This window comes from Chiloscyllium punctatum, chromosome 2 (assembly GCF_047496795.1).
Source record: "Chiloscyllium punctatum isolate Juve2018m chromosome 2, sChiPun1.3, whole genome shotgun sequence".
In the NCBI taxonomy this organism is placed as follows: Eukaryota; Metazoa; Chordata; class Chondrichthyes; order Orectolobiformes; family Hemiscylliidae; genus Chiloscyllium; species Chiloscyllium punctatum.
This window is the reverse complement of record NC_092740.1, coordinates 125,606,782-125,621,184: the sequence shown is the minus strand read 5'-3', so window position 1 is coordinate 125,621,184 and position 14,403 is coordinate 125,606,782. Positions and strand designations below refer to the sequence as shown.

The window sequence follows — 14,403 nt, the reverse complement described above, 5'->3', positions numbered from 1 at the left end:
TTTAAATGAGTCTGGTCACCTTCAAAATGTTGTATTTATTTTAAAATTCCTTACTGTTAAATTCCACGATGATCTCGGCTCCAACAAAAACATCCTAAAGACACTGCAAATACAGTTACTAGGTGCATTAATTACATGCCTTAAAATGAAATTCAGCATATCAATCTATGTCAAACATTATACACTTGTAATGGGGGAATGTGAGAGCTTTAAAATTGTATTGAAACAGGATATTCTAGAGAAAGCTCTGAGTTATAGGTGGCAGTAGATAAAGGTTTAAAAACAAACTATTCCTTTAAGGTTTCCAGAGTTTAAGGAGACCATCTTCACTGTAGGTACCAATCAAGTTCTGATGTGGATGATGAGCAATTCCAATAACATCTTTTTCATGAACCTGTAAAATTAAACAGATGGTAAATGTACCCTAATATAAATCAAAATAAAAAGTTTAGAAACTGTTCATAAAACACCCCTCATTAAGTTGTTGCTATCAATAATCAGCACAATGCAACTCAATAGCACTTGGAATTTATAAAAATATACACCATTATTTCTCTTACCGTCAATGTTCTTTCCAGCTTTCCAGTCACTGTACTGAAACAGTACAACACAAAGTCTTCACCAACACAATAGATCCATTCACCGCGTGGAGACAGACAGCAGCACACAAAGTCACCTCCCTCTCTTTTACCAGAGCTAAAGCTTCTCACAATCTGTAACACAAAATGGATTATAGTTGTGGACCAAATAAGAGGTTTTATTTGAAAGCTGAATCACAGAAGAGCTGCAGTGTAAAAGGAGGCCATTTGGCCACCACGTCTAAATGAGCTCTTCAAACAAGCATTATTTTGTGCCAATCTCCTGCCAACCTCACCCCCCAACCATATCCTTGCACATAATTTCCATACAAATAATAATCTAATGCCCTTGTGAATATCTCCACCACACTTCCAGGTAGTGCATGTGCAGGGTAGGTAGGTTAGTCATGGTATTTACAGGGTTAGAGGAATAGGGTGGGGGATGTATCTGGATGTGATGCTGTTGAGGGTCAATGCAGACTCAATGGGCCTAGCCTTTCTGCAATGTGGGGATTCTTTGATTCTACATTCCATTGCATGATTACTCGCCCTCTGAAAATCGTTTTGCACACAGCACATTTGCTCCTTTTGCAAATCACTAAAGCTATGTCCTCTCGTATTGTTTATGTGCAGGAACAACTTTTTTCTTTCTACTCTAGGCAGCCTGCTCAATTATCAAAACCTCTATCAGATCCCCTCTTAGCTTCCTTCTCTCCAAAGACAATTGTTCCAACTTATTTGATCTTTCCTCATAAAGTTCCTCATCATTGGAACTATTCTTGTCTCTGCACTCATTGCAATGAAGTCACATCCTTCCTATAATGTGGCAGCCAGAAAGGCATACACAATATTCTAGCTGAGGTCCAAATGTGTCTTGAACAAGTTTAATATCACCTCTGACCTTGTACTTGACACCTGTATTACTAAAGCCAAACACCGTATACCTATTAACTGCTCTGCCCACCTGTCCTGCTACCTTCAATATTTGTACACAAAGAAACACACATCCTTCTGGTCCTGCATCTCCTTCAGAATTGTACCCCTGATTTTATATTGTCTTTCAACATTCTTCCTCCCAAAATCCATCACATCATATTTCTCTGTATTGATTTCATCTTCCATCTTTTTTGCCCACTCCACCAAGTTGTTTGTCCCCTTTGAGTTCTACATTGTCGTCCTCACCATTTATAATTATTCTGAGTTTTGTATAATTTTTATAGTCATACAATATTAACAGGTGGCCATTCAGTCTATTGAGGTGAAAGTGAGGACTGCAGATGCTGGAGATTAGAGTTGAGAGTGTGGTGCTGGAAAAGCACAGCAGGTCAGGCAGCACCCGAGCAGGAAAATTGATGTTTCGGGCAAAAGTCCTTCATCAGGAATGAGGAATCAGACTCTTCATTCAGTCCATTGAGACTACTGAATCTTTCCAAGATCCACAAGATAGTTCTAATTCCACTCCATTGCTCTTAAATCATATTCCTGTACTTTTCTGCCTTCCCCCCACCCCCAAGTATTTATGAAGTTCCCCTTTGAAAGCTACTATTGAACATGTTTCCACTATTATCAGGTAGTAATTTCAGAATCCAACCACTCGTTGGTTCTTTTGCCAATCAAATTAAATACATGCTCTCTAGTTAATGATATTTCAGACATTAGAAATAGTTGTTTCCTTATTTCTTCTCTCTAAAAAGCTCTCATGATTTTAAAGATCTCCATCAAATCTCTTTGCTTTCTCTGCTTTAAAGGAGAACCTTTCCAGTCTTTCCATGAGAATGTAATGCCTCATCCTTTTGATTAAAGAATCATTACATCAAATCAAATATTACCTTTAAAATAAGTAATGACAACTATTAAAACCTAAATTTTCATAGTAATTTTAAAACAATACCAGCTGATTTCATGCCTTTCCACTTAGATCATTTCATAGAACGCCCATGACTTGAAACAAATGTGGCCCATTTGGTTTATCCCAACCCCTCTTCAATCACTATATATTTTCTAATCCTTCCTCCCCTCTACTTCATTAGGTTCCTCTAAATGCAGCTACACTATTTGCCTCAATTAAACCTCGTAATTGTCATCCAGTGTTAAAATACTCTGGACAAAAAGGTTTCTCACGAATTTACTTATATATAATATATATATAAAAATTTAGCTTTGTAAAGTAATTTGTCAATTGGCACGCACCTTTTTTCTAAACATGCCATATTAACCACAATGCTTCCACTACTTCATCACTTTTCTCCCATTCAAGCATCGTTCCTCAAGGCTTAAAAGAGGACCTCATGACAAAGCGATTATTTTCTTTCTTACACAAAACTAGTTTATACAAACAGGTTAGCAGAACCATTTGAATACCAGGTTTTGAAAACATTAACCAGACTTTAAAGATTTTCACACTTACATACTTTTGACTAACATGTATCATGCTCACTAATATGAGAAATCAAATCCAAGGAAAGGACCAGCAGAAAAAATAAAAATTGAGATTTAAATGAAAACTCAAACATGCTTTAATTTCTTACACTTTTGCACATCAAAAAATTTTCTGAATAATTGAAAATTAAGATGATTTTCAGCCTCCAAAAGTGATAACTTATGTGTCTAATAATAAATGAATATCCAATAATACCCATTTCTTAAAAAGCAACCCATCATCCCATGAAAAATCTTAAATGCTTCAACTTGAATTGAAGTAATAACTATTAAGGTTATGTCAGCTTCCTTCATAGGACTGAGGAAAGTGAAACACGATACTTATTTCATTGAAAACAAATCACTACATTGATCTAGTATGTTGCCTTACCTGTCCCTGCATATTCATGATGACTACTGTATTTGACCGATTACACACTACAAAATGTTCAGGATTCTTTGGCAGCAGGTGCACGCTGTTAACTGTGATATCAGTACCAGCGGAGCTGCCCAATGACTTGAAGGTATTTGCACACTCTGTTGTTTTCACGTTCCAGATCTGCAAGTGAGGTGATAAAAATATTTCACTCGACTCAAAAGAGATCAGCCTTTTATTGATTCAGCATGTGGAAACATACTATTGAACATTTATGGTGCTCCTTTTTGTGTCAGCCACATAGATCACACAAATTTTACGATAAACAATTCCAACGATTTGAATAAAAGAATATGGATAATTTAGAGTCAACTTGAAAACTTTAGCTGTATCTTCTCAATTCCAACACCAGAAGCATATAATACCTTTGGCCTAATAGCACACATTAACCAGACTTTAAAGGTTTTCACACATACATATTTTTCACTAACATGCGTCATGCTCACTGATATTACTTACATACCTTTACACTACCATCCGATGATGCACTCAAAATGTAATGTCCATCTTGCGTAAATGTTACTTCATTAACAAATGATGTATGACCTCTAAATTCCTTTAAGGTTTTTCCAGACTTCAGACCATGAATCCTACCAAAAGGTCAAATATACAATTATTCACATTATATTTAGACATCAGTCCAGTTACCCTCTCCTCAATGTGGACCATCAGGTTTCTGGAAGAGTCGCAGCAGACAGTGGTCACTCCACATTGTGATAGGCAGGCAATTAGGAGTGCAGGGGAATGAGTGACCATTCACCAGAAAGAAAGGAGACAGAATATCCAGGAAACCCAGGACTCCTTGGAGCTGTCTGACTGGTATGAAATTTTAGATGTCTATTTAGTTAGCAATATGACTGAGTTGGAGGTGAATGAATAGAGGGAAAACCACAGCACCATGGTGATTGAGGCCACTTTAGGAAAAGAGGCTGGTAACTTGATTAGGTAGTAGTAGTAGCAGGTATAGTTCAAGGGATATACTGTCTAGTTTGAAGCTGGGTTTGAGAGTCCTGTATGGTCTATTCCCTCAAATAGAAGGGTTCAGGACATAACAGAATAGCTGGATAAACTTCTAGAAGTGGAGGGTGAATAACCAGTGGTTGTGGTTCATGTGGGAACCAATAACATAGGGAGGGATAGCACGCAGGAATTGCAGGATCAGTTTTAGGAGTTAGGAAATAGTTGAAAATCAGGCTTTCCAAGATGGCAATCTCAGAGATACTAGCTATACCTAAGTGGTGGAAGTTGTAGCAAAGATAAATCAAGGAGGTAAATTGAGGGATGGTGTAAAAGAGAAGGGGTTTAGGGGTTTATGGGGCTTTGGGATCACTTCTGGATGTTCAGAAGTGATCAGCTTCACCTGGAGATAGCTGAGAGGGTAAATACTGCAATGGGGTTGGATTGAAACCTATGAGATGGGGAGGGGGGGTGGGGCGGGTAAGTTCCCTAATGGGCATAGTTTTGGAAGTACTAGAGAGGGCAAAAAAGAAAAAAAGACAAACAAATAAAAAGAAGCCAGGGAAGACTTGAGTGTTGACAGTGAACAAGCAAATGGTTCCTTCCAGTGGGCATGGAAGAGGTAAGGGCAGGGTTAAATAGTATGTATGTAAAATGTATGTAAATTGGGGAACTGGAACAGAAGTTGCTCTAGGGGGATATGACAAAATGGCACAAACAGATATGTGGCTCAAATCAGAACAAAACTAGATATTTAACATCCCAAGTTATAAGGCTTTTAGTAAAACAGGGTGGGTGAAAAAGGAGGAGGTATAGCAGTTTTGGTTAAAGGCAGTATCTTCGCCCTTGAAGATGTAGTTCCTGAATTAGAATCTATATAGTTAGAGGTGAGAAACAGGAAGGGAATAGCGACTTTATGGAAAGAATGTAGAAGAGGACATTTGTAGGCAGATTACAGCAATTTGCAGGACAAGTTGGGTTGGGCTAGCTGGTGATTTCAATTACCCAAGGGTAGATTGGGAAAAAGGTAGAGGGTTGGAGAACAGAAGGGGAGAACTTTCTTCAATGCACGCAGAACTTTACAGTGCAGTCCAGGCCCTTCGGCCCTCGATGTTGCGCCAACCTGTGGAACCAATCTGTAGCCTTCTATCCTATGCTATTCCATTCTCACCCATATATTTATCTAATGACCCTTAAAGTTGGCAAGTCTACTACTGTTGCAGGCAGTGCATTCCACGCACCTACTACTACTACTACTACTACTACTACTACCACCAAGTAAAGAAACTACCTCTGACATCTGACCTAAATCTATCACCCTTCAACTTAATATGGCCCCTCATGCTAGCCATCACCAACTAAGGAAAAAGGCTCTCACTGTGCACCCTATCTAACCTTCTGATTATGCGTCTCAATTAAGTCACCTTCCAACCTTCTTCTCTCTAACGAAATAGCCTCAAATCCCTCAGCTTTCCTTCATAAGACGTCCCCCGCAATACTAGGCAACATCCTAGTAAGTCTCCTCTGAACTCTTTCCAAAGCTTCCACATCTTTCCTATAATGCAGTGACCAGAACCATACGCAATACTCCAAGTGCGGCCGCACCAGAGTTTTGTATAGTTGCAGCATGATCACATGGCTCCAAAACGCAATCCCTCTACCAACAAAAGCTAACACACCATATTCCTTCTTAACAACCCTATCAATCTGGGTGGCAATTTTCAGGGATCTATGTACATGCACACCAAGATATCTCTGCTCATCTACACCGCCAAGAATCTTACCGTTGACCCAGTACTCTTTATTCCTGTTGTTCCTTCCAAAGTGAACCACCTCACACTTTTCCACATTAAACTCCATTTGCCACCTCTCAGCCCAGCTCTGCAGCTTGTCTATGTCCCTCTGTAACCTGCAACATCCTTCAGCACAATCCACAATGCCACTGACCTTACTGTCATCTGCAAATTTACTAACCCACCCTTCTACGCCCTCATCTAGGTCATTTATAAGAATGACAAACAGTGGTCCCAAAACAGATCCTTGTGGTACATCACAAGTAACTGAACTACAGGATGAACATTTCCCATCAACCACCACCCTCTTTCAGCTAGCCAATTTTTGATCCAATTCGCTAAATCACCCTCAATCCCACGTCTCCGTAATTTATGCAATAGCCTACAGTGGGGAACCTCATCAAATGCCTTACTGAAATCCACATAAACACCATCTACCACCTTCATCCACATTTCTTTTGTATTTTTTTAATTGAAAAAGATTTTGAATCTTTTTACAAATTATAAAATTACAATAAAATAATATAACAATCTTGTAGCATAACAACAATAACAATAAAAAAACTACTACTCTACTTCATAAATAAATTAAAGAAAAAAATATACCCACACTACAATTCAATAAATAATGAAACAAAATAAACTAAATTACAATAGATTGAGCTAAGTTAAGTTTTAGCACTCAGTGCAACCTCACCAAAGCTCCCCAACACCGGGAGCATCAGTTGGCATAACCGTATTTATTTGGGATTCTTCCTCTCAGGGGCCCCCGGCCTGCCAGACACAGTCCTGGCAGCTACACCAAGACCCTAACCAATATAAACAACAAGTCTGTGTCTATACAGTTTAGAAAGGGCCGTCATGTCCTATAAAAAAGTTGCATTTACTGGTGCACCATTCTTGTAAGGAAGTCTAGGGAGAACTAACATGTGCCATCCCAAAAGTCCCGGGTGATTTTCTGATATCCAGCTCATCAGAATGCTCTTCCTCGCACAACATGAAAGAGTATTAAACAGTTTCTTCCCATGCACATCTGAAGATGGCAAATTCGGCAGACTCAAGAGGAGGAATACCAGATCCACCTTGATCTCGGTTCTCAAGATCACTTCCAAAACACTCGCTGTTACGCCCCCAATACCTACAAAGCTTGTTGCATAACCACAAGCAATGAGTAAGAGTGCCAATATCTGTTTTATATTTGGGACACATTAGAGCGGTTCTTTTTTTAAATTTCACAAGCCTCTCCGGAGCCAAATATAGACCCTGTGGAGAACCTTCAGTTGCATAGCCTACGCTCTATTACAAATTGAAATCTTCCTCATGCTCTCCCAAATATCCTCCCGTTCTTCTGATGAGACCTCCACCCCCACCCCCACCCCCACCCCCCCCCTCCAATTCCTGAGTTCAGATACAGCACAGCCATTCAACGTCCTTCAAGATACTACCTCCTAGTAAGTGGTAGTGAGTACTGATTGTGAGAGTACCTGTGGACCGATGTACTCACCTCTCCACAGACTTATAGGGATTAACCAGTAATGTAGTCTTTTTCTGTATCAAGTCCCAAATCTGAAAATATTGAAAGAGGTCCCTACTGGGCAATTCATAGTCCTGGCTCAGCTGATCGAAACACATCATTTCCTCGCCTTCAAATAAGTCTCCCAAACAGGAGACTCCTCTAGACTCTCAGAACCTAAAGCCAGAATCCATCGATCCTGGCCGAAATCCTGGCATTCCTACTATGGGAAAAGGGAAGTTCTACGTAAGTTGCCCTTGTTTTGTCACATCATTCTCCATGGTTTAACCGTGTTAAGGACAATTGGGTTTCTGCAATGCTCCAGGACAGTCCTCATCTTGTCCAGAAACAAGAAATTAATAAGGGAGCATTTTGCCTGGGAAGCCTCGATGTCCAGCTAAATTGACCTCTAGTCCTGGCAAGCCCAATCATTAACATAGGATAACAGGGAACTTAATTGATATTTCTTGAAATCTCCAAAGTCCACCCCCCCATCCCCTGTGAAAGCTGCAAGTTAACAAGCTTAGTAAGAGCTCACTTGCAACACCCGATGAAAGAACCAAGCCAGATGTTAAGCCTCTAACACTTGTCGAGGTAACATCAGAGGGAGCATTTACATGGGATATAATAAACGAGAAAGAACATTCACTTTAATCAGAGCTATTCTACCCTACCAAGACATTCTACCCAACACTGATCTTCTCCAACAACTGCACAAAATTAGCTTTATATAATTGATCAAAAGCTGGAGTAATAAAAATGCCTAAATATAGGAAAGGACCACCTGAAAGGAAATCTGATTCCACCCCCAAGATCGGGTACTCCCACAAGACCGCGCCCCCTCCCCCATGGACATGGCCTCCAACTTCATAAAACTGATTTTATACCCTGAGAAAGAGCCAAATAAATTAATCTTTTGTACTAAACAGGGCACAGGTATTGTTGGATTAGTTAGAAAAAGAACATTGCCTGCATAAAGAGTGATTTTATGGCCCCCTGATCCCACCTCCGGAGCAACATATTGGTGTCCCTCCAGATAGCCTCTACCAACGGCTCAATCACAAATGTAAACAGCAGCGGTGAAAGGGCGCACCTTTGTCAGCTACCTCTACCAATACTAAAATTGTCAGACCGTATGTTATTAGTGAGAACTGCTGCCTCAGGTTTGTTATATAATACTGCCACAGACCTGGCGAAGACCCCATCCCCCACACAAGACGAAACCGTTCCAGGACAAAAAAGATACAGCCACTCTGTCCGGTCAAACGCTTTCTCTGCATCTAGGAAGACTACCAAGCCCGGAATTGGCCTCTGCTGGCACATGTGTACCATGTCCAGCACTCTTCTAATATTATTGAAGGACCGGCGACCTTTAATAAAACCTATCTGGTCCTCCTTTACAATAGAGGCAAGACCTTCCCTAAGCTCAACGCCAGCGTTTGACAGAATTTTAAAATTCAAGTTTAACAGCGATATGAGCCTGTATGAGAAAGGATGGGAGGCAGTCCTAACTGTACAAATAATTGTACATGTCCAACATTGGCCCAGCCAACATGTTTATGAACTCCTGATAAAATTCACTCGGAAATCCAGTTAGACTAGTTGCTTTAGCACTTTGGAGCTGAGTCACCGCCTCCTGTATCCCTTGGATTGTCAGAGGGGCATTCAAAAGGGACGCCTACTCCACAGTTACACCTTTCTTAAAAAAGAACTCCATCTTCACCAACTTGTCCTCACAGCCCTCCAACTGGTACAACTCAGAACAGAATTTCCTAAATGTCACATTAATCTTTTTGGAATCACAATTAAGAGTATCAGCACACTCTCTGATGGACGTGATAGATTGGGGGGCACTATTCTTACTGGCCAGATATGATTAGATTAGATTACTTACAGTGTGGAAATTGGCCCTTCAGCCCAATAAGTCCACACTGACCTGCCGAAGAGCACCCACCCAGACCCGTTCCCCTACACCTAACACTACAGGCAATTTAGCATGGCCAATTCACCTAACCTGTACATCTTTGGACTGTGGGAGGAAACGGAGATCCCAGAGGAAACCCACGCAGACACGGGGAGAATGTGCAAACTCCACACAGAGTTTGCCCGAGGCGGGAATTGAACCCGGCTCTCTGATGCTGTGAGGCAGCAGTGAGGCAGCCACCGTGCCGCCCTAGATATGCCAGGTATCTACCCGGTTTATCACCATGCTTGAATAACTTGTTTCCCAAAAGAGATCTCCCTCTTGGCTGTCTGAGTGAGTGCAGAGTTCAGAGCAGCCCTGAGGGCAATAATCCGCTCCAACTTGATCACAGATGGCCTATCAAAGTATGCAGCTTCGGCTGCATTCAAATGGGCCACAAGCATACGTTGGTGCTCTCCCCTCTGCTGCTTCTTGCCGCCGAGTAAGAAATAATCAAACCCCTTGCACAGGCCTTGGCAGTCTCCCAGAGCACCGATGGGTTACTGGCCATACCCGAATTAACACCACAAAAAAATTTTATAATCATGCGAAAAGTATTCAATAAATTTACTGTCCTTCAGGAGAAAAGGATCCATGTGCCAATGTTGCAAGCCTGTCCCACTGCCTCTTGCCTTAACCTCCAGATACATTGCCGCATGATCAGAAATGGCTATGTTCCCAATTCATCCATCTGTTTGGTCACCATCTCGAAGAACTCAACAAAGGTTTGTGAGGCCCAACCTACCCTTCACGAAACCGTGTTGACTATCCCTAATCAAGTTGTTCCTCTCTAGCTGATTATAAATCCTATTTCTTGTAACCTTTTCTAACACTTTACCCACAACCGAAGTAAGGCTCACTGGTCTATAATTACCAGGGTTGTTCTACTCCCCTTCTTGAACAAGGGGACAACATTTGCTATCCTCCAGTCTTCTGGCACTATTCATGTAAACAATGATGACAAAGATCAAAGCCAAAGGCTCTGCAATCTCCTCCCTGGTTTCCCAGAGAATCCTAAAATAAATCCTATCCGGCCTGGGGGTGTATCTATTTTCACATTTTCCAGAATTGCTAACACCTCCTCCTTATGAACCATAATCCCATCTCGTTTAATAGTCTGTATATCTGTATTGTCCTTGACAACATTGTCTATTTCTAGTGTGAATACTGATGAACACTTCCCCTACCTCTTCCCCTATCTCTTCGGACTTCATGCACAACTTCCACTACTATCCGTAATTGGCCCTAATCTTTCTCGAGTCATTTTTAAATTCCTGATATACCTCTAGAAAGCTTGAGGGCTTTCCTTGATCCTACATGCCAATGACTTCTCATGTCCCCTGTCCCCTACCAGGATACAGCTGCACTGGATCTGGTCCTAGGAAATGAACCAGACCAAGTGGAGAATGTCGGAGTGGGGCAGCAGTTGAGAAACAGCGAGAAGAAATTTAAATATTAATTTGGGAGAAAAATAAAAACCAGTCCGCAATTAGGATCACAGACTGGAAAAGGGCAATTTTAGCGATCAGAAAATTGAACTGGAGGAGGTTGACTTTGATGGATAAAAAAAGTGGACGAGAAATGGGAGAATTTCAAAAGAAATGAATAGGTGCATGCTAGTACATACCCATGAGAAAAAGGAGAAAGAGCAAGGAACCGTATGATTCACTCCAGAATACTAATAGCAATAGAAATCAGGAAGAGAGGCTAAGGCTGGAATAAGGAAGCTGAAAGGAAGTATGAGGAAATGATGGCAGGCTGCACTAAAACAAATAGTGAAATGTTCTTCAAACATACGAATATAAAACCAGTGAAGCACAGGGTGGGGCCCATAAGGAACAAGCAGGCAAAGCTGTTCACTGAAGTAAAGAGTTTGGCAGAAGTAAAAATGAAAACTTTACTTGTATTTACCAAATTAGAAAATGGTGACAATGGCCTATTTGAGAATGTGAGTATTGAATAATTGAGTAGTATAGCAATTGATAAGGAAGTGCTAAAAAGGCTGGCAGCACTCCAGAGAAGTCGTCACGCTGGGATGGGATAGAATGCATCCTAAATTGCTGAGAGGTAAGGGGTCAAATTGCAGAGCCACAGACAGAAGTTTTCCAGGCCTCTCTGAACACAGGATTAGACCCAAACGACTAGAGGATTGCAAGTGTGACACCGCTGTTTCAAAAGGGGCAAAGGATAACCCATGAAACTGCAGACTTGCCAGTTTGAAATCAATAGTGGGAAAACTGATTAAACTGATGGGAGAATACAATATGGGATAAGGTTAATATACATGTAGAGGAAAACAAGTTAATACTGGACAGTCAATATAGCTTTGTCAAGGACTGGTCCGGTGTGACAGATTTGCTTAAGTTATTTGACTAGATGGCACAGGCAGTGAATGACTTAGTGCTGTGGATGTTGTATATGTGGGCTTTCAGTAAGCATTTGATACAGTGTCACAGGGCAGGTAGGTTAGAAAGTTAGGAATGTTTGAGACTGATGAATCCTTGGTGACATGAATTAGAATTGGTTAAAAGGAAATAGAGTGTCTGTATTGATAGGCACTTCTCAGATTTGAGACAAGTTGAAAGTGGTGCTCCCCAAGGATAGGTTAAGACTCTTGTTTTTTCTGATTTAAATTAAAAAATTGGATTTCTCCCTTCTCCCAGGGGCATGGAGAAGGAAGGAAGAAAGAAGCAAAAAGCATTCCATCTCTGCTGACTCATGCCTGTGTATGCTTCTCATCTATCAGATCAGTAACTTGAACATGGCCTTCAAATCGACATAGCATATAGCATACATCTCCAATCCGTATTGCATTGCAACATTAACGCCCTGTATTCTACGAGTTGGGGCTTCCCAAACTATTGGTCACTGCCCCAAAGGGTTTGACAGTTGAAAGTTTGGGGTTGCAAACTCAGGACTAGTAATAGCTGCTATGGAGCTCTGGATCTTAAAAGATTAGATCAGATTAGATTCTCTACAATGCGGAAATAGGCCCTTCGGCCCAACCAGTCCACACCGACCCATTTCCCTCTGACTAATGCATAGCACTGTGGGCAATTTAGCATGGCCAATTCACCTAACTTGCACATCTTTGGACTGTGGGAGAAAACCGGAGCACCCGGAGGAAACCCACACAGACACGGGGAGAATGTGCAAACTCCACACAGTCATTGTCCGAAAAATAGTGAGTTAGATCTAACAGGCCAAATCTAGGGGCCTGATTACTGTGCTTAAGAAAAAAGGTAGTTCTTATCTAATGCTGTAATTGCGTTCCAGCGAAATGTCACTTAATAAAAATAATGGGACAGATGGGAAAAGTGGAGTTAGGGATAGACCAGCAAAGAATATCACTCATGATCGCTCAAAAATCAACCAAAAGGTTTAACACAAAGTATAGCACAGCCTGAATGAAGGCATAAATTAGATTTATCAACAAAAGAAACATGAATTTAACACAGCATATTTGAAAAATATTGTTAATGCAGGGACAAAGGGTCATGATGGTGGTAAGGTAGACTCCCTCATTCCTGTTAAGCAAGCTATATAACATTCGCTCCTTACGTTGCATTCACCACCTGCAATTTTATCACCAGGACACTTCTTGCTAACATTCTTGTCACAACGCCCCTCCAGGTTTTCAAAAAAAAAGTGATAATCTAGGAGTAGTGTATCTTTCACAGGAATCTGCTCAAGGCATCTCTCTCAGAAAGCTGCTCCCTGAACAGTAGTACCTCTCACGGCAGCTCACATCTTCACATGTGCAGAATGGCGCAGAGACTTCAAAAAAATCCAATTTTTTTGCGCAGAATGCAGCGCACAAAATGATTACTGCTGGAATCACACTACTGCAAACAAAGATAACCATTTTCAAAAATACCATTCCTTAATTCCTCACTGACATTATAAGCAAACTGCACCACGGAATGTGCATTATCTGAGAACCACCTGTAATTGAAAGGGTGTTTCTTTAAAAAAAAGAATTTGAATAAAATAACTTTACCCCCCCATAGTGCTGATCTCAAAAGGTCTTTAACCCCACTTTGTCCATCCTTGCTCTGAGGTCCACCTTCTAACCTGTCTTAAAGATCTAAACACCCTCTACCTGCAATTCTGTTCTCACTGGTCCATGCTCTCAGCAACTTGCAAGCATCAAAATGGGGTCTCAATGGGAAGAAAGTTTGAGAAACACTGTTCTAGGTCATCAATCTTAGCCCTGCCTTTTGTGATTAAAATCTGAGAGGACTAAAAATATCTCAATTTATCAAATTAAAATACATCTCACCGAATGGTCTGATCAAAGGAGGCACTGAGAATCTGACTACTGTCTTTGGAGAAGCTCAGGCAGGTAACCCCCTTACTGTGAGCACGTTCAAATCGGCGTAGGCACTGACCACTCTGAATCTTCCATACCTGTGGAGCAACCAACAATTCTGTTAGCAATTTTAAATTTATAGTACAAAAATCCTGTAATTGAAAAAACATCTTTTCCGTTCTTGTTTAGAAAGAAGTGAGTGCTGTTGATCCACACTCTGCCGCCTCCACGTTGAGAGGGAACTAAGGTTAGGGGTAGTGAAATCAGCACTACTGAGGGGTTTGGAGGTCATGTTGCAGCTGTACAGAATATTGGTTTGGCCACTTTTGGAATATTGTGTGCAGTTCTGGTCTTCATCCTATTGGAAGCACGTTGTGAAACCTGGAAGGGTTCAGAAAAGATTTACAAGGATGTTGCCAGGGTAGGAGGGTTT

The 14,403-nt window shown here is 41.0% G+C and overlaps 1 protein-coding gene across 1 annotated transcript in view; it reads right to left on the bottom strand.

The window, feature by feature from the left end:
- Positions 1–15: 15 nt before the first annotated feature.
- The window catches only part of smu1a (SMU1 DNA replication regulator and spliceosomal factor a), a 31,469-nt gene continuing 17,081 nt past the window's right edge, over positions 16–14,403 (bottom strand). Inside the window, exons 8-12 of the mRNA XM_072588133.1 lie at positions 13,941–14,068; positions 3,896–4,022; positions 3,388–3,555; positions 561–713; positions 16–394 (exon numbers count right to left, since the gene is read on the bottom strand). Coding sequence (XP_072444234.1) covers positions 296–394; positions 561–713; positions 3,388–3,555; positions 3,896–4,022; positions 13,941–14,068 — 675 coding nt within the window. The 3' untranslated portion in view covers positions 16–295. The remainder of the gene's footprint in view (positions 395–560; positions 714–3,387; positions 3,556–3,895; positions 4,023–13,940; positions 14,069–14,403) is intronic.